This window comes from Mus pahari, chromosome 1 (genome assembly GCF_900095145.1).
Source record: "Mus pahari chromosome 1, PAHARI_EIJ_v1.1, whole genome shotgun sequence".
NCBI classification, from domain to species: domain Eukaryota; kingdom Metazoa; phylum Chordata; class Mammalia; order Rodentia; family Muridae; genus Mus; species Mus pahari.
The window spans coordinates 16,202,170-16,222,670 of record NC_034590.1 but is presented as its reverse complement, the minus strand read 5'-3'; the positions used below and the strand labels follow the sequence as shown (position 1 = coordinate 16,222,670).

Sequence of the window (20,501 nt, the reverse complement as noted above, 5' to 3'; positions counted from 1 at the left end):
AAGCCAATAAGAAACATCCCTCCATGGCTTCTGCATCAGCTCCTGCTTCCTGCCCTGCTTGAGTTCCAGGCCTGACTTCCTTTGGTGATGAACAGCAGTTTGGAAGTGTAAGCTGAATAAACCCTTTCCTCCCCAACTTGCTTCTTGGTCATGATGTTTGTGCAGGAATAGAAACCCTGACTAAGACAGGGAGGGTGGGAACTCAATGGCTGAATTCGAGCTCTTGCTGGTGCCCCATTCAGTAGTCTGGGTCCATGTGTGCTACCTGCTCCTTAGGCTTTTTCAGGTGTGGAAACATCTACCAATCACTACAGAGTGACAATGAGAAAACATGTGACTCAGTTCTTAAGAGGAATGGACATGCTAGGTCACATGAGGTGATATAGGATAACAGCAGGGTTTGTCAGCAGGAGGAATGGGTAGGCTGGGGTCGAAAGACTCAGCAGGTTAGGACAGCCACTTTGAATGATTGAAGTTGCCTCTGGGATTCAGGCTGTCTCTACTTAATTGCTATCTAGACCTAGGATTGTAATGGAGCATGTTAGAGGCCCTGTAGGTCAGAGCTTCCTGAAGGATGTAGTTTGGTTGTATGTCCACTTGAGTGATTATATAGGAAAGGTGCACATACAGGTGGTCCTTCACTGTCCCAAGAAAATGTCTCTTCCTGAACTAAGCAACATTCCCCAAGGTCATCAAGAGTCTGAATGAGAACACCACTAACACAGCAGCACCGAGCCCAATATGCTCATTCTGTTGCCGAGACTCCACAGTTGCAAGACTTAGTCCATTTGTGCTTCTCCTTCGTTCTCTTTTTTTCTGTAGCATAATCCTGAGGACTATCCATGTTGCTCTGAGTATCCCTCTAATCTGGAAAAGTGGATCTCCTATGGAACCACAAGGGAAATTCCTCAAGTCCTCCCATTCCAGCTGCTGCGTGTGAGTCTCCCACCATGATGTTATCTGACTTTACAGTAAGAGACCTGGGACCAAGTCTGCATTTCTTCATTTACAAACAGTTTAACATCACCAGAGATACTGTCCCCTCTGTGTCTTAATTTTCTTTCTTTCTTTTTGTTTTTTGTTTTTTGTTTTTCGAGACAGGGTTTCTCTGTATAGCACTGGCTGTTCTGGAACTCACTTTGTAGACCAGGCTGGCCTCNAACTCAGAAATCCGCCTGCCTCTGCCTCCCGAGTGCTGGGATTAAAGGCGAGCACCACCACGCCCAGCTAATTTTTTATTCATAATAATGGTTCTTTATCCTGCTCCCCTCAAACATCCTCCTTCTCATGCTCATTCTCTTCTTCTTTCTCCTATTCCTCCTCTTCTCCCTCCTCCTTCTTCTCCCTCTCTCTCATCTTGCCTTGTTGAAGCCTACTTTTTGCCCTACTCAACTTCACTCCCCCAGTAATGTTCTGCACTTCCAAAATCATGTATTCATATTTCTACAATATTCTGAAACCCAGACTTTATGACAGTCAAGCTATTTTCCAATTACCCAGCCCCACAGATTCATGTAAAAAGTTTTCACCATGACTTTCTAGGTGAAAAGTCTGGCAGTAATGGGTCAGATGATAAACATTACATGTTCTGCCCCTACATGGATGCTGTGGCAAATGCCCAACTCTCCTATTTAAATCTAATAGGAGCCATGAACCTTCTGCCAGCAAGCACACATGGCTGTGTCCAGTAGAACGTTATTTGCAAACAGGCACCCCTGGGCTCCAGTGTATCAAGCTATGCTCTAGACTGTTTTTCTATGGTTTCTCCTCCTCCACAGCTGTATCCTAAGCCTTCAATCCCAAGCCATTATGTCCATACCCATTATGGGGCATCCCTTCCTGTCCCTGTCTGTGTGTCTGTGCCTCTTGTCTTTGAAGGCCCATGGCCTTTCCCCCCTGATGCTGGAACTTTATACTCTTTGAAATGAGTTCAAAAAAGGCAGGAGAAGGAGCTTATGATCTTCCACATGAACAGCAAAGGGGTAGTAAAAACAAACAAAAAAGTTGCAGTATAAACAGCTGAAATTCCCATAATATAATTATCTCACCAATTGTGGATTAAAGCACTATGCCAACAATGGTGCGCTCTAAGAAATCAAATGAAGTTCCTGGGGAAAGCATCCGTGGTTCACACCTTCTCTTTTCTCAGAAGGAACAATGGAATCTGCTTTAGTTTAAGGTAATGGGATATAAGGACAGAGTTTCACCTTGAAACATTGAAGGGCAAGTTTAGAGTTCTTATCCAAAGGAGATGGCATTGATTCAGTTTCCCTTCCTTCTCAGTCGAACATAACTTTAAACCTTGGCAATGGTGCTAGAGACAGCCGAGGAGAACTTGAGAAAGTAGTGACAAGATGACTAATGTGATAGGAGTGTCCAAACTGAGGAATATGACAGAGACAAACTACCTTCCCTCACCCCTCGTCACCACACACACTAGGGAAGGAGCCACAAACACACCCATAACCCATGGTGCAAGGCAGCCTGTGACCTTATGATCTCTGGTCTCTAGGTGGAAGAGGAGCCCTAGCACCAGGTCACCAGATAGGACTGACACAGCAGGACAGTCTTAACTACAGCAGGAATAAGTGGCTACAAAATATTGTTTGCGTGTGTGTGTGTGTGTGTGTGTGTGTGTGTGTGTTTGTTTGCATGTGTGCACGCGTGTGACTCTCCCCTGCTGCCCAGAGTGTACCCTAGCCATACTCTGATGTCTGTGACTTAGTCTTTTCCTTTGACAGCTTGTATGACGCTCGTGTGAAGCAGAGTCCTCACGGGAGCAGTAGGGACTCGTATACAGTCAGAGGCTTTGGCAAGCACGATTCTTTCTCTGTAGTTCACTAGGTGGGGCAGGATAGATGATCTCATCAGTGGGTTCACTGATTTACAAGAGGACAAGATTTTGGCTCGTAAGTGTGCAGATTTGATCATTAACCAAGACAATAGTTAGATACCCTGTGGTATTAACTTACTGTGGCTGGGGGGGGTGACAGACTAACCTGGTGCCTGAGAGGGTCCCATTTGATCAAGTGACTGGTGTGATGATAGTCTGGCCAGAAACCTGAGGACTAATTAGATGACTAGGTAAGTGAGATATGACAGCCTGACATATGACTGGGGAATGTCAAAACAAACATGAGTGACATGTGTACAGGTTGTTGATACGGTGACAGATTGACCAGGTGACTGAGAGGTAACAAGATGAACAGTTAACAAGCTGAACAGATGACCCTTGAGGCTAATGATGACCTGGGTGGTACAGAGTTTCCAGCTGGAAATCCTAACTGACTGAACCAACCTTCTTCACTGCCCAAGGATGCCCAATGAGCTATGCCCGTGACTCGGGGAGGAGCTCACAACAGAGCTGGCCCTGGTGTTGTGAGTGCAAGTAAGCTCTCCCCCTCCCCCAAGGATGTAAGTTTGGGAGAGATGGCCTCACCCCCTAGCCTGGGCAGCATAAGAAAGTTAGCCCTGAGGGTATGAAAGTAGGTGAGCTTGCCCCACCCCTCACCTTGCCTAGGCAGCACAGTAGAGCTGTCCCTGGTGGGGTGTGTGTGGGAGAGCAGTCCTGAGGATGTAATAATGGGTGAGCTTGCTCTGCTCCTTGCCTGGGTAGTGCTGAAGAGCTGGTCCAAGTAGCATGGGTGCAGTGTGGGAGAGGTGGCCCTGCTGGTATGAGCATGGGAGAGCTGTCAGGCTACCTACCACCCAAGCCACATCAAGGGCTTTGAGTTGGCCCATACCAACATCTCCATTATCTATTAACTGCTGGAGTGTTTGAAGGGACTGGTCCTGAAGAACCAAAGCCTCAAGATCTCCATGACACAGGGTGACAACAAGATATCTAGGAGGAGTCCCGTTGAGGATCTACTACTAGTATAGCAGAAGCCAGAGGCCTCCTTGAGCAAGACCAATAACTCACTGAAATGTTCATTTTCCAGAGAAGCTGTTTGGGCAAGAGGGTATATACTGTATGTATGGCACACTGTGACACACCAGAGCTTCACAGTGAGATGTCTTGTCTTCTTTTGGGGGCAGGTTGCAAGGACACAGCGTGGATATGAAAGGATGGGGAGATGAATGAGATTAGGGTGCATGATGTAAAATAAACAATGAATCAATAAAAAGGTTTTTTAAAAAGGTCCTTGATCCCTCTTGGACTTGAGTTTTGTGCCACATGATAAATATGGATCTATTTGCCTTCTACATGCAGACACTCAGTTAGACCAGCACCATTTGTTGATGATGCTTTTTTTTCCATTGTATGGTTTTGGTTCTTTGTCAAAAATCAAGTGTCCATAGGAATATAGGTTTCTTTACGGGTCTTTGTGATACCTCCAGAAGTTCTTTTATTGTTTAGGATTGGTTTTGCTCTCCTGGGCTTTTTTTTTAAATATAAGTTGCTCTTTCAAGGTCTGTAAAAAATTGTGTTGGAATTTTGATGGGGATTGCATTGAATCTGTAGATTGATTTTGGTAAAATGTCAATCTTACCGATGTTAATCCTACCTATCTATGAGCATGGGGGAATTTTTCCATCTTCTAATATCTTCTTCAATCTTTTTTTCTTCAGGGACTTGAAGCTCTTATCATACAGGTCTCTCACTTGCTTGGTTAGAGTTATACCAATATTCTACTTCCTGTAGCCAGGCAGGACATCCAGTGGAAGGATAAGGATACCAACTCATAAAACTTTCAATCCAAAATTTGTCCTGTCTAAAAGAAATGCAGGAACAAGATGGAGCAGACTGAAGGAATTCCCAACCAATAACTGGCCTAACTCGAGACCCATCCAATGGACAAGCACCAATCTATGACATTATTAATGATACCCTGTTATATTGGCAGACAAGAGCCTAGCATAACTGTCCTCTGAGAGGCTCTACCCAGCAGCTGACAAATGGAATCAGATACCCATAGCAAAACATTCGATGAAAGTCAGAGAACCTCATGGAAGAGTTGGGGGAAGGATTGTAGGCCCCGAAGGGGACAGGAACACCACAGGAAGACCAACAGAGTCAACTAACCTGGACCCCTGGGAACTCTCAGAGATTGAGCCACCATCCAAAGAGCATGAACCGAGACCCTTGGCACATATGTAGCAGATGTGTAGCTCAGTTTCCATGTGGGCCCCCCAACAAGTGGAGCAGAGGCTCTCCCCTAAAGCTGTAGTCTGACTGTGACATTTTTCCCTAACTAGGCTGTCTTGTCTGGCCTCAGTGGGAGAGAATGTGCCTATTCCTGCAAAGAGTTGATGCCCCAAGATTGGTGGATATGGGGGTGGGGGTGCACCATCTCAGAGGAAATGGAGAGGGGAAGGAGGAGGGGCAGATTGGGAGAGGGCAGCCTTTGGTATGTAAAAATAACAAAAAAGTTCAAAAATAGATAAAAGAAGATAAGAATTTAGGAGGTACAAGACAGTTAACAGCATTACTCCAAGGCTCCTGTATCAGTTCCTGCCTCCAGGTGCCTGCCTTGAGTTCCTGCCCTGACTTCCCTGGATGATGGACTACAAGCTTAAAGATAAAATAAAACCTTTCCTCTCCAGGTTGCTTTTGGTCATGATGTTTTATCACAGCCATAGAAACCCTAAGACAAAAATTGATACCAAATCTTTTTTTTCTGCTGCCCGCCGATCCAGATGTAGAATTTGTGGCTCCTTTTCCGGTATCATGACTACCTGTGGGCTGCCATGTTTTACTCCATGATGACAATAAACTAAACTATAAGCCAGCCAAAAGGCTTAATGGACAATACTAGCAGGAGCGTGGAAGACAACGTGCTGAGGGTGATCTGAACTGTGGAGGTCAGGCTTACACTTGGCAAGGATTGTCGCTTCTTTTGGCCCTTGTCTGAAAAGTCTGCCAGATGCTAACTTGAAGAGTTTTAGGTTAATTGCATTGGCAGAAGAGATTTCCAAATAGCCTAGTGTTGACTGTGCCCTTTGGTATCAGTAGCCGGTCTTATGCAAATCTATATTAAAAAGGAGCAAGCTGAGCAAAGATACAAAATATGTAGTTTGAAGCAGGAGGGGAAACCAGGAAGTGTAAACAGATTAAAGAAAAGCCTGTTACTAAGTGGACTAAAGGGAGTGGTAACCTCGGAGCAAAACCCCACCTAGCCAAGATTCTAGCTTATGAAGAAGAGTTTTTAAAAAGTGAAAAGTAATTTTTTAAAAAGCGTAGGAGTGGTTGTGTTGTTGTACCCCTTTAATCCCAGGACTCAGAAGGCATATGTTGGCCCGTCTCTGAGTTCAAGGCCAACCAAGCTTGGGCAGTTAAGGAAACCACTGACAGCGTAAATCTGGTGAAAATGTATTTCAATAAGGGCTCTGTGTTCCAACCCCAGCAAGCGGCAGCCACATTCTTCTCCAAAATATCACAAGAACAGGCTTGAGGCCAGTTAATCATGGTTTTCTCCTCTGAAACCTCTTGAGCAAGGCCATCATAATTTACATTGCTCTCAGTACCACTCTTGTCCCTGCTTCTACCAGTATGGCCCACTAAACCCCACTTAGAGTGTTCAACTAACTGCTTTTCTAGTAAAATCCTGAAGTCCACATTCCACCAACAAGCAGTATGGTCAGACCGTCGCACCAATACCTGATTCTTAGTACCAACTTTTGTCCTAGCCAGTGTTCTATTGCTGTGATGAGACGCCATGACCATGGCAACTCTTATAAAAGAAAACATTTAATTGGGATGTTGTTACCATTTCAAAGGTTTAGTCCATTTTTTTTAAATCATGGTGGGAAGCATGGAGGCATGCAAGTAGACATGGCACTGGAAAAGTAGCTGAGAGCTCTACAACCAGAGCCACAATCAGCAGGAAGAGAGTGACACTAGGCCTGGCTTGAGCTTTTGAAACCTCAAAGTCAGCCAGGCGTGGTGGCGCACGCCTTTAATCCCAGCACTCGGGAGGCAGAGGCAGGCAGATTTCTGAGTTCGAGGCCAGCCTGGTCTACAGAGTGAGTTCCAGGGCAATACAGAGAAACCCTGTCTCAAAAAAAAAAAAAAAAAAAAAAAAAAAAAAAAAACTCAAAGTCCACCTCCAGTGACACACGTCCTCCAACAAGGCCATACCTCCTAATCCCTCTCAACTAGTGCCACCTCCTGATGGCCAAGAATTCAAATATATGAGACTACACAGAAGGGGAGCATTCTTATTCAGACAACCACACTTATGGTATTTTATCACAGAGACAGAAACCACAATATAGGGACTAAATCTCTCTGCTTCACCATGAGCCACAGAAGGAACACAGACAAGGACATCTGCCTCTGAAACCCTGGATATTCTCTCCAGGGTCTTCTGGGTGTTTTTCCACTTGCTGGTCTGTATAACCCGCTCTGCGTGGTCCACACCAGGGACAAATGAGGAAAGGAAGTAAGTGCATTAGGAAGGTCAAGCTGGGGGCCACATTTTACAAAGCGATTGGAATTTGGTCCTCCCATTCTATCCACTTATTCCTGAAAACCCACTTGCTGGATACACAGGGTAGTCAAAGTTCCAGCCAGTTCCTTTATTCCTCTCTGGGGCAGCTGGAGTCTTACTTCATTCCATATAGAACTTTAGTCTTTCCTTTCCGTTTTCCAGCAAAGAGGAGCTTCTCATGGTGTGCTTCTGCCACGTGTTCATTTATTCACTCCTTCATTCATTCCCTCATACTTCACCCTAGGGGAATTCACCCCCTCTCATTTCTTTGAAGGGTCCCTGGATCAGGAGCCAAGATTCCAGCTGGTGGCGCCCAAGTCAGTGACAGTTGAGGAAGGCCTGTGTGTCCACGTGCCCTGAAGTTCCTTATTCCTTATTCCTCAGGGTTCCTCTGTTAAGAACCCTGCCTCTGCCAGACTGACTTTTGAGAACATTCAGAAGCTGTGGATTTTCAGACAGCAGCTAATGTTCTGATGGTGACAGTGGAATGGGAGAAAGCCGCAAAGAAGAGATGGGAGCCGGAGGCAGGTTCTTTTCAATGAGTATAGCCCAACATGTGGAAAGTGGAAGTGTTTAATCTCAAATTCTGTGGCAGCTCCAATAGCATTTGTGTGGTAAGTTCCTTCCCTGTGGTCAGTTACTCTCTGCCTGATTTCATTACTGGGGTTCCAGTGAGATTTCTTCTCAGTCCTGTGACACCATAGTCTTCGACTCTCACCCATAACAGGAAGCGTCAACCACCCAACCTTCCTTCCCCTTTTACTTGTAGGAACCCAGGACCATTCACTGTGCTATGCTGTGGCCACCGCTGCTGCTCTTGCTGTGTGCAGGTAAGTGTTGGAGGGGGGCTTGGACAGGGGCTGGTGGGACAGGAACAAGATACCTCTCATTTCTTTGCAGGCTCCCTGGCTCAGGATTTAGAATTCCAGCTGGTGGCGCCCAAGTCGGTGACAGTTGAGGAGGGCCTGTGTGTCCATGTGCCCTGCAGTGTCTCCTACCCCTCCATTAGGCTCACTTCAGGATCCATCACTGGCTCCTGGCTCCGGAAGGGGGACAGTCTCCATGAAGACTCTCCAGTGGCCACAAATGACCCCAGACAACTAGTGCAGAAGGCAACACAGGGCCGATTCCAACTCCTTGGGGACCCACAGAAACATGACTGTTCCCTGCTCATCAGAGATGCACAGAAAAATGACACAGGAATGTACTTCTTCAGAGTGGTCAGAGAACCTTTTGTGAGATATTCTTACAAAAAAAGCCAGCTGTCACTGAATGTGACCTGTAAGCAATGAAGTCATCTGATAGTATCTTAAGAGGCCACAAGGCACAGTGTGTGTGTGTGTGTGTGTGTGTGTGTGTGTGTGTGTGTGTGTGTGTGTGTGTGTGTTGGAAGACTGTACCTCATCCTTGATAGATCCCTCACACAGATGCCGGGCAGTGTGAGGGAAGATGGTTGTCCTGAGGGAGAGTCTGATGTCCAGGGAGTTTTTTAGTATCTACAATGGCTTATATCTCTGCCTTTCTGTCTGTTTTTCTGTGTGTCTGTGTATCTGTATGTCTGTCTCTTTCCCTCCCTCCCTCAGCTTTATCACGGACTCCTGACATCATAATCCCAGGGACCCTGGAGGCTGGCTATCCTAGCAATCTCACCTGCTCTGTGCCCTGGGCCTGTGAGCAGGGGACACCCCCTATTTTCTCCTGGATGTCAACTGCCCTCACCTCCTTGAGTTCCAGAACCACGAACTCCTCAGTGCTGATACTCACACCTCAGCCCCAGGACCATGGTACCAAACTCACCTGTCTGGTGACCTTCTCTGGAGCAGGTGTCACTGTGGAAAAGACCATCCAGCTCAATGTTACCTGTGAGTGTTGAGTCAGGCAACAAGGCTCTGGGTATAAAGCAGGGGTCATGGTAGCTGTGTCTTGACAGCCTGGCTATTTGTGAGTCCTGGCTGTTTGTGAGACACAGGCCCTGTCTTTCTGACTATGATGTCTTGGCTAGTTATGGGAACTCCTGTCTTGTCTCGTCCTCAGCTCAACTCAACATGCAAACTTTTTCCCTAAAAGATATGTACAGAATCCCTAGTTTCATGTCCCACCAAAGCTGTCACAGGTAGGGAGAGCTGTCATGGACTGGGAGAGCAGGGACTCTTCAGCTCAGCCCACAGACCACCTCTCCTCACACAGGAGACACTCTGCTACCCAATCAGTGCCCTCCTCCCCATCCACAGCCTACACAGATACATTAACACCTGACCCCACAAACTCCTCAATCCTTTGGACCTCTCTGGACACGGACCTTTGGCTACTGCTCAAATACAGCTGGGTTCCCATATGTGAATCTGACAGGTAACGAGGAGCAGGTCTTAAGGAAAGTGTGGAGAAAGGTGCCTTGCCCATGGAGAGGGACGAAGTGGTCGGTGCCCACCCATGCAGTTCAGGGCAAAGCCTTTATATCTTCTTTGGGTTTTGGTGCTAGCAACTGACCCTGGGATGAGCCCTAAGCCACACTCCAGCCTCTGAGAAGTGCTGTGGAGTTCATTTGTCAGGGGGACTTAGGAATTGTCTGGTTGTTTTCACATCTATAATTTTACTTTACATAAATTCATTATTAACTTCATACAATCTATACAGTATTAATTTAACTCCATTAGTATATAATCTATACAGTATTGTCACCACTAACAACTGCCATATAATAAGGAGCACACTATGGGACTCCAGAACCTTTGCATGTCCCCAGAGAGAAACTCTGGCCTACGACAGTCACTTCCTGTGCTCCTCCGGCAAACACTGACCTGCTGTGTTCTGTGCGCCTTTGCCTCATCTGTACTTTTTACGAAACTGGAACCCATGGATATGTGTCCTTCTGCGTCTGACTTGCTGTTCCCCAGCATTCTGTACTCGGGTCTCATCTCTGTGGCACACAGCAGTATTGCATTCCTCGAGGACCCAAATTGCACCCCTGTGTTGCATAGACCACACTTGCTCATCAGCCTGTCAGAAGACACTCTGGAGTCATTTCTGCTCTGTGTTATTGGGTACCAGGCTTGGGGGACACGTGTTTGTGTCGGAGAGTATATCCTCTCTCCTGGGCACACAGCAGAAGGGAGATTACCACCAGGGAGATGGTAATTCTGCTTTTCTTTCATTCTAAATGTGCAAAGGTTTCCACGGTGAATGTTTACCACCCCCTCTAACAGCACACAGGAGCTCCACATGCCCCACATTCCCACCAGTGGGGTCACTTCTCTTCTTAAGAAAACACAGCCTGTCACTGTGCACAGAAGTGTCCCACTGCAGTTTTCATTTAACTGACAATAAAGGAGACAGTGTTCTCCTGTTCTCGATGGTCATTTCCCCATCTTCTGAGAAGTTCTATCTTGCAGTCATGTTACTGTTTATGGATTGCTTTGTTCCTTGTGATGTGGGCAGTGAGAGGCTGCTCTGTCTGTTGGGGAGATGACTCATCACACTTACATCATCAAGGAAGTTTGTTACTCAATGGGTTTTGTTTTTAAACTCTCATTACTGTCAGTCAAGACACCAAATATCCTATCCAAGAGAGAAAGGACTTGGGCTGTGGTTTTCCAGGTGAGCCCAGCCCAGTGCGTGTGTTTCTGCAGGGAAATCAGGCCAGATGAGAGAGGTGGTCCTGGCGGCTGTGGGGGAGGCAACGGTCAAGCTCCTGATTCTTGGGCTCTGTCTCACGTTTCTCATGTGAGTACTGCTCCTGGGATATAAAGGAGGCCTGGGGACAACAGGAATGGGGGGAATGTGAAGGGATCTGCACAGAGCAAATGAAGCTGGGGTGTGTGGGTAGGGGATTGCACGTGGGCTAGATGTCTGTGACTTCAACAATAAGGTGGTATGGCTGGCCATGTTTATCTTGTCTCTGGCCAGAGCATAGTAGAGGGCACTGTTTTATACAGCTCCTCAAGTGCCCACACTTCAATCCTTGGTTTCCTCAGTGTAATATTCTACAGAAGGAAGACAACAAAGCTGTCAGTGCACACGGACTGTGAAAATCCTATCAAGGTTAGTCACATGGGGCCCACGCATTCCACCTCTCTTTCATGCCCTCCATGAGATAGCTGTATTGGGGCCTGGCTCAGCCACCCAGAGCCACCTGGAATTCACCTTCCTGCTGGTACCATCTCTGTGTAGAGCCCAGTGTGGGTTTCTCTTGCTTTTTCCACTCCTCACTCCACGGAACATCACCTAGCCTCTCTTCCTTAGGCCTCAATCCACCTTCACCCATTTCTCCACACTGACCCTTGCTCTCTTTCTCCCCTCCCCTTATTCTATGGAGTGTGCTTTATTCTCCTGTCCTGGTAAACATCATCAGGGGCAGAAAGCGATCACATTCTATAATCACTGCCTATCTCCAACAGCATCTGATGCTGTGACTCCAGGATGTTCCATACACCTGTCTGTGACAGGCATCTCATGCCTGTGCTAACAGTACGACAATGGCCCCTCCACCACATGGAGACCTACAGTCGAAAGCTGGCCTTGGGGAAACTGCTGTTCTTTAGTCTCTTGCTGGTTCACCTACATGGCAGCCATGGTAGCAGTCACATTTTGTTTTCCCAATCTGCCTTCATCTCTTTACCATCTGAGTCAGAGTCTCATCTCTACGGTGCTGCCTTCCTGTGGACCCAGTGCTCAGTGCACATGGTGTGATTCAGGCACATCTAGGGTGGAGTAGAGAGCACGAGATGGGTGAGCTTGGGAAGGACCTCACCCTTACTAGTGAATGACTAAGTGATACCTTCAGGACCATTTGTGGACCAAGGGCCTTATTATAAGGAATGCTCTGCACAGACCCTCTCTATCCCCCTGAGCCTCCTCCCTGTGCCCTGCCATGTTACCCTTTTCTTTCCTCTCCACACAGGCTCATCAGCAGGACTCCAAGGTACACAGCAATCCTGAGAATCCAAGACCCTTACAGAAGGACTTACCTTATGAACAGAACAGTATCCACACTGAGATTTCCTTGGATTTCATGGGAGGGAAGCCTCAGGAGTACTCAGAGATCTAAATGCATCAAGCTTTTCTCTCATATGAAGAACCTCTGTTCTCTATGGCTCCCTGTGGATAATTCCTAGATCCCTCTGATCCCAGAGTGGGTTATGCTGCTGTGTGTGGGTCTTACACTATGTTGACATCATCTGACTTTGCAATAAGAGACCTGGGGCAGAGTCTGAGCTCCTTCATTTACATCCCCAGAAGTTGTTGCCTTTATTTTTGGTTTTTGTACTCAGTATAATGGTCCCCTACCTTCTCCCCCTGCCTCACCTCTTTCTCCTTCTCCCTTTCCACATCTATCATATGGATGAATATATACATGTGTGTGCCAATGCTCTTACCCATGAGTACATGTATGAAGGCTAGAGGTCAAAGTTCAATGCCTTCCTCTTTTCTCATCATCATCATCATCACTATCATTATTATTATTTTGACACAGGGTATGGTGGTTTGAATAAAAATGGCCACCATTGGGCACAATTAGGAGGTGTGGCCTTGTTGGAATAGGCATGGCCTAGTTGGAGGAAGTGTGCCACTGGGGCTGGGCTTTGGGGTTTTAAGTGCTCAGGCCAGGCCCAGTATTTCCTGATACCTGCCAATCCAGATATAGAACTCTCAGCTACCTATCTGTCTAGCACCATGTCTGTCTGCATGTCAATGTGCTTCCTACTATGAAGATAAAGGACTAAACCTCTGAATCTGTAAGCCATCTTCAACTAAACATTTTCCTCTATAAGAGTTGCTGCTGTCACAATATATCTACACAGCAATTGAACCCTACCTAAAGCACAGGCTCTCCCTGAACCTGGAGCTTGCTGTTTGGGCAAGACTGGCTGGACAGTGAGCCTCTGGGGTCACCCTCTTCTGAACTCCACTATTTTGATGAGAGTTACATACTGTCATATGTAGCTTTAGGTGAGTGCTTTATTGCTAGTGCTCCTTTCTCTCTTGCTCAGAAACCTCACCTTTCACTGGCCAGGTAAGAGGGAGACTTGGAGTAATAACACTTTTATTGAACCAGGAGAAGAGAGTCACACTAACAATAGGAAAATCTTTTACCCAAGCAAATATGCACAAACGCACATACATTCATCCACACATTCATCCACGCACATTCATCACCTCATACTTATTTGTTGGGTCCAGCAATCTGTCTCATCAACTTACTTACACACTCAAATAGTTACACACACATACACACACACACACACACACACACACACAGAGAGAGAGAGAGAGAGAGAGAGAGAGAGAGAGAGAGAGAGAGAGAGAGAGAGAGAGAGAGAGAGGGGGGGGTGGGCAAAAACCTCCATGAGTAGGAACAGGTTTTATTGAGCTAGTACAAAAAGAACTCACTCATTCTGGATGAAAAATAAGCTCCAACCTTTATTGCTCAGAGAAAGGAAAAAACACTTCTACTCTTTTATTGTTAAATAAGTTAAATTGCGTGTCTCACTGTAAGAAAAGTCTGCTTGCTGATTTCTGTTCTTCCTGCAGCTCCCTCTCCTCTTAGTCTCATCTTTCTCCTCCTCAGCCCCTGTTGTATTCTGCTGCTCCCATATTGCTTCTTCTCTGCTTCTCTTCTATTTTCTCCCTACATCTACTTAATTCTGCTCTCTCTCTCATCTCTCCTTGTCTGCTCAGCTCCTCATCCCTGTAAAGTTTCTAGTTTGCTTCTACTCTCTTTCTCTCCATTCTTCTTCTGCCGTCTACCATCTGCCTTGGTTTCTAATTCTCTTTTTGTATTCTGTGTTCTGTGTACTTAGCGTCATCATTCCTAGTTTTGAACTTTCCCAGGATACATGATCACATGGCATCCAGTAATCAAAAGTTCACCACAAGTTTAAACATAAATTTAAGTCATAAATTGAAGAAGTTTACAACAGAGATGTGTACATGTGTCCCATTAAGACTAGTTATCTAGTTAGACACTCATTATCTGTGACTTGTTCTACAGGTTCATGGAGAGTCTAAAACTATATAATTCTTATGTCTAAGTTAACACTGAAGTTTTATATAGATAAACCCAGTCAATATTTTATCTTCTGTCCTTGCACCTACAATAATCATTTGTTATTTTACAACCTTTAGTTCATTATTTTTTTTTTGCCTAAGGGACTGTATTCCTAAATAGTAAATCTGTATGCCTGTTTTCCATCTTGTGCAATTAGCTCATGACATGAGAAGAATTTCAGAGTCCCAATTGCAGCTATCATGTTACAGAGGACTCTAATTGCAGTCCTTATTATTGTAAGGGCTTAATAATTACTAGTATAATCTTAGGAATTCTTATAGAATCATTTTTAGAAATGAAGAAATCATCTATTTTTCTGTATAGCAACACTAGAAGACAAGTACTATTTGATGATCTACAGAAAACCTTCCCAATAGGATGGGCTAATGTGCAGAGATTGTTAGATTAATTTAATAATGACAAGAAAGGTGTATTGATAGCAGGAATCAAACCCTGAGACTTATCCCTGTGGCCTTGCCTCCAAGGGCTCATCATCTTAGCTCCACAGTAAACCATTTCTAGAAGATCACCTGCTAGCCTTTAGCCTCTCCCAGATGGCTCCTGACAAATGTCTCACTCTGAAGCCCAGACCAAAGTAGAACTCATGGCAATCCTCCTGCCTCAGTCACCCACGCGCTACTATTACAAGTTTGAGTCACCGCCCAGCTCCCCTGCCTGGCTTTCTTCATCGTGCTGTTATTCACTTATTTTCATTCCTATTTTTCAAGATTGAGTTTATCTTTTTGTGTGTATGAGTGCCTACATCTATGCCTCCACACCACATGCATGCGGTGCCCACAGAGGTCAGAAGAGGGTGTCAGATTCCCTGGGATTAGAGTTGCAGACAGTTGTGACCTGCCACGTGGGTGCTGGGAATCAAACCCGAGTCCTCTAGGAGAGCAGCCAGTGAATTTAGTCACTAAGCTGTTTCTCCAGCCTCTCCATTCATGCTTTTCTTAGCTGTTTTCTCTAATCTTAAGTGCCTTTAAATTTGATTTAAAAAGAAAATACAATCTGTGGAATATTGCTTATACAGGAATAGAAAGAATAGGAGGGTTTTAAATTGAGATTTTACATTCTTGTCTTACATCATACAGCTACGAAATGCTGCCTAACTCTACAATCATTTAAAACTTACTTTTTTTTTTTTACATTAAAATTTAAATGAGGGAGTTTTCTTCTTAACATCCCTCATGGCTCACTGGTTAAGAGCATGTAATGTTTTTGTAGAATATCCAAGTTGGTTTCTGGTACCAGCATGAATTGGCCTAAAATTCCATGCAACTCCAGTTTCAGAAGGTCTGATGCCATCTTGTGTTTTCTCCAGGCACTTGGACTCACACTGCACATGCAAGAGCAGATGCACACACACACACACACACACACACACACACACACACACACAATCTACTTTTAAATTTAAAACATGTAGTGTACTTTCCATTTTATTGTATGCTCCTATTAATAACCCAATAAAACTCATTGATTCACAAAATTGAGCACTGGTGCATTTGTTGCTTAGGTCTGTTGTGGACTTTCTTTCTGGGGTGGGTAAAAGTTTGTGTAGCATCTTTCCAGGAATGGTCTGTAATGCAGTGGCTCTCAGCACTTCTAACAGACAGCTCACAACCACCTCTAACTCCATTTTCAAGTGATCTAATGCCCAGTTCTGGACTCATAGGCACCTGGACACATGATATTCACAGATAAATGAAATAACAATGATAATAAATAGTTTTAAACAGAATATAAAGTTGAGTATGGATTTTTGAGGTCTGTAAAGAATTGTGGTGAAATGTTGGTGGGAATCACATTGAATCTGTAGATTGTTTTTGGTAACGTGTCCTTTTTTACTGTGTTAATTTTACTGATCCATGAGTATGGAAGATCTTTCCATCTTCTGATATCTTCTTCACTTTCTTCCTTCAATGACTCGATGTTTTTGAAATACTTGTTTACAGTTACAGCAAGATACTTTGAATTATTTGTGACTATTCTAAAGAATGCTGTTTTTCACTAATTTCTTTCTTGGCCCATCTATCCTTTGTATATAGGAGAGCTACTGGTTTTGTTGCTGTTGTTGTTTTGTTGTTAATTTTGTATCCAATCACTTTGCTGAAGGTGTTTATCACTTAAAATATTCCAGGAGTTCCCTGGAAGAATTTCTGGAACCACTTATGTATATCATCACATCATCTGCGAATAGTGATGCTTTTACTTCTTCCTTTCCAATGTGTATCCCCTTCATCTCCTTTAGTTGTCTTATTGCTCTAGCTAGAACTTCAAGTACTATGTTGAATAGGTATGGAGAGGCTGGACAGTCTTGCCTTTTCCCTGATTTTAGTGTAATTGTTTTTAGTTTCTCTCCATTTAGTTTGATGTTGGCTATCAAATTGTGGTGTATTGCCTTTATTATGCTTACGTATGTGCCTTGTATGCCTGATCTTTCCAAGACTTTTATTATGAAGGGACTTTGTCAAAGGTTTTTTTCAGCATCAAATGAGATAATTGTGTTTTTTTCTTCTTTTAGTTTGTTTATATGATGGATTACATTAATACTTTTTCTTTTTTTTAAATTTATTATATGTAAGTACACTGTAACTGTCTTCNGACACTCCAGAAGAGGGAATCAGATCTTGTTAAGGATGGTTGTGAGCCATCATGTGGTTGCTGGGACTTGAACTCTGCACCTTTGGAAGAGCAGTCAGGTGCTCTTACCCAATGAGCCATCTCACCAGCCCTAATACTTTTTCATATGTTTAACCATCCTTGAATCTCTGGGATAAAGCCTACTTGATTACAGTGGATGATATTATTGAGGTGTTTTTGTATTCAGTTTGTATGCATTTTATTGAATATCTTTGCATCGATGTTCATGAGAAATTGGTCTGAAGTTTTCTGTTTTGTTGAGTCTTTGTGTAGGTTTGGTATTAGGGTGACCATAACTTCACAGAATGAGTTTCACAATGTCCTTCTGTTTCTAGAACAATTTGAGAAGTATTATTATTAGCTCTTCTTGGAAAGTCTGGTAGAATTCTACACTAAAACCATCTACTTTTGCTTTTTGTTGCTGTTGTTGGTAGACTTTTAGTGACTGCTTCTATTTGCTTAGGAGTTATGGGTCTATTTAGGTTGTTTATTTGATCTTGATTTACTTTGGGACTTCATGAAGCTGAAAAGCTTCTGCAAGACAAAGGACACTGTCAAAAGGACAAAATGGTGCCTTACAGAATGAGAAAAGGTCTTCAACCCCACATCTGACACAGGGTTGATATTGAAAATATATGAGTAATTTAAGAAACTAGACATTAACGAACTAAATAACCCAATTGAAAAATGAGATATAGATCTAAACAGATAATTCTCAGCAAAGGAATCTCTAATGGCACAGAAGCACTTTTTAAAATGTTTAACACCTGATCTGCAGAGAAACACAAATCAAAACAACTCTGAGATTTCATCTAACATGCATCAAAATAGCTAGACTGAAAAAACTTAAGGAGCAGCTCGTGCTGGTAAGGAAGTGGAGCAAGGGGAGCACTCCTCCATCCCTGGTGGGAGTACAAAATTGTACAGGCACTTTGGAAATCAATTTGGCAGTTTTCCAGAAAATTGGGTATAGTTCTATCTCAAAACCCAGCTATACCTACTATATTCATAATAACCAGAAACTGGAAGCAACCTAGATGGCCATCAACCAAAGAATGGATAAAGAAAATATGGTACATTTACACAATGGAATGTTAATATGATATTAAAAACAAATACATCATGAAATTTTCAGGCAAGTAGAGGGAACTAGAAAAGATCAATCCTGAGATTCCCTTCCTGTAATCATCTTCTCTGGCCACTGAGTTCTCTGGGGCACCTCCATCTGTGCTGAGCTGCCTGCTATTCCTAGAGGACCTCCATCATTCTGCCACCTCTCCACCCACCCACTGATCCAGAACTACACAGGTTAGATTCTCTCCTTAAACCCATCTTCCCTGCCTGCCGAGTCCCCTGGGGGCACCTCCAGCTGCTCCGAGAGACCTGTTATTTCCACTGGACCTCATTTTCCCACCACCTCTCTCAGTCTTCCTTCCTCAGACCTGTTGACCCAGAACCATACATCCAAGTCTGCCACACCAGGATCAGTGAGGTTAGGTCCCCTCCCAATACCCACTATAACTGGAACAACCGGGGCTGAAGCCATCCATATGGCTAAAGGCCCTCCAAAGAACACAATCAACAAAAGCCAGGGAATATGACAACTTCAGAGCACAGCTTCCCTACGAAAGCAAGCTCTGGATAGCCTAACACAACTGAAACACAAGAAAATGACCTTAAGTTTAATCTGATAAAGATGACAAAAACTTTAAAGAGGAAATAAATAAATCCCTTAAAAAATACAGAAAAATGCAATCAAACAGGTAGAGGCCTTTAAAGAGGAAACAAATCCCTTAAAGAAATACAGAAAAAAATACAATTAAATAGGGAAAGAAATAAATAAAGCTGTTTAGGATCTGAAAATGTAAATAGAAGTAATAAGGAAAAGAGAAACTGAGGGAACTCTGTAGATGGAAACCTAGGGAAGAGAAGAGGAACAACAGATGCAAGCATCACCAACAGGATGCAAGAGATGGAAGAGAGCATCTCTGGCTTAGAAGATACAATAGAAGATACATCAGTCAAAGAAAAGGTTAAATGTAAAATATCATGACATAAGGCCCAACAACCACACATCCCAGTTTGGAAACTCTGAATTTTCGAGATGGATTCTCTTGCATGCCAAACCTCTGGGACAGAATACAATGATGACAGAAGTACCAACCAGATTTAGAGAATTAAATGTGTGCAACCAAGCAGAATGTTTCTGTCTCCTGCAGGGAGAGATAACTCTGTGACATTACTGCTGTCCAACCTTTCTGATAGACTGGAAGGCAAATTCTGTCTTGTTCCTGGAAAATTGGGCTATAGAAAGCTTACCTGATTTTTGTTTTTGAAAATAAATTTATTTTTGGAAAAAATGTGAGACATCCTTAAAGGTAATAATAGCACTGCTAATTCCCCAGCTCTGACCAGTAACCCCTACAAATGACATCATTCTCCTTATCTTTACAAAAAGACTCCAGACCCAGAACACTTGCAGTTGATCTCCCGGACACTGACTCAACTTGTTTATCCAGTATCTGGTGGCTGCTGACCATCCTGCAAGCAACAGAGACCCCAGATGAATGTGCTCAGGCTGAAGTCCAGCACTTGGGAGGCTGAAGTAAGAGTTCCAAGAGTTGGAGGCTAGTCTGGGCTATAGAGTCTCAAAATGTCAAACAAACAAACAAACAAACAAACAAACAAAACCAAGACAAAGATCCCTACCTTCACGGAGACTGGATTCTAATGATCAAATTGTCAGAATCAAATCCACTTACAGGAAGGCTTTACACAAGGGGGTGGGGGATACAAGGAGCTCTGACAGTAAGAGACATTCTATTCTTTACTTGGTACTCGTCTAAGAATTTTTGCACAAGACCCATCTGAGGGTTACTCTGGATGCTTTGGCACCATGCCCTATTTTGACCATAAAACTCAGGGACAGAACCACCAACTGTGGAAGCCAGAACATCTAATCAAGTTTCAAAGAAACTCCTGAGCTGGGATTTACCCAGGCTTTTGGATAGTTTGTGAGAGATGTAAATGGAAGGTAGATATTGAGGGCAATGTGTAGTAGGTTCCCTATTCCTGCTCCAAGCTTTTCTACAAAACCTTTATTCCAGTTTTATTGATGATCCCTAAGTCCTGTTATCTTCCTGTGTTAGAAAAACAATAAAATCAACAAGGCGCAGGAAAAGAAAAGAAAAGAAAAGAAGAAAAGAAAAGAAAAGAAAAGAAAAGAAAAGAAAAGAAAAGAAAAGGAAGAAACAGCATATTCAAATTGATAGGATACAATGAAAGTTGTGCTAAGAAGTATGTTCATAGTGCTAAGTGCCTCCATAAAGAAATTAGAATGATCTCGTACCAAGAATTTAAAAGAACACCCAAAA

General features: G+C 43.9%; 1 protein-coding gene across 2 annotated transcripts; it reads left to right on the top strand.

Moving 5' to 3' along the window:
- The first annotated feature begins 7,997 nt into the window (after positions 1–7,997).
- LOC110333328 (myeloid cell surface antigen CD33) lies at positions 7,998–13,868 on the top strand. Of its 2 annotated transcripts, none has more exons than XM_021214928.2 (7): positions 7,998–8,047; positions 8,203–8,263; positions 8,334–8,714; positions 9,017–9,295; positions 11,060–11,153; positions 11,405–11,471; positions 12,331–13,868. In XM_021214928.2, the coding sequence occupies exons 2-7, from the start codon at positions 8,227–8,229 to the stop codon at positions 12,475–12,477; spliced, it is 1,005 nt and encodes a 334-aa protein (XP_021070587.1). In that variant the 5' UTR covers positions 7,998–8,047; positions 8,203–8,226; the 3' UTR covers positions 12,478–13,868. The 2 variants fall into 2 exon arrangements, with proteins under 2 accessions (XP_021070587.1, XP_029398999.1); XM_029543139.1 differs by having other exon boundaries at positions 11,420–11,471; positions 12,331–12,549.
- The last annotated feature ends 6,633 nt before the right edge of the window (positions 13,869–20,501 follow it).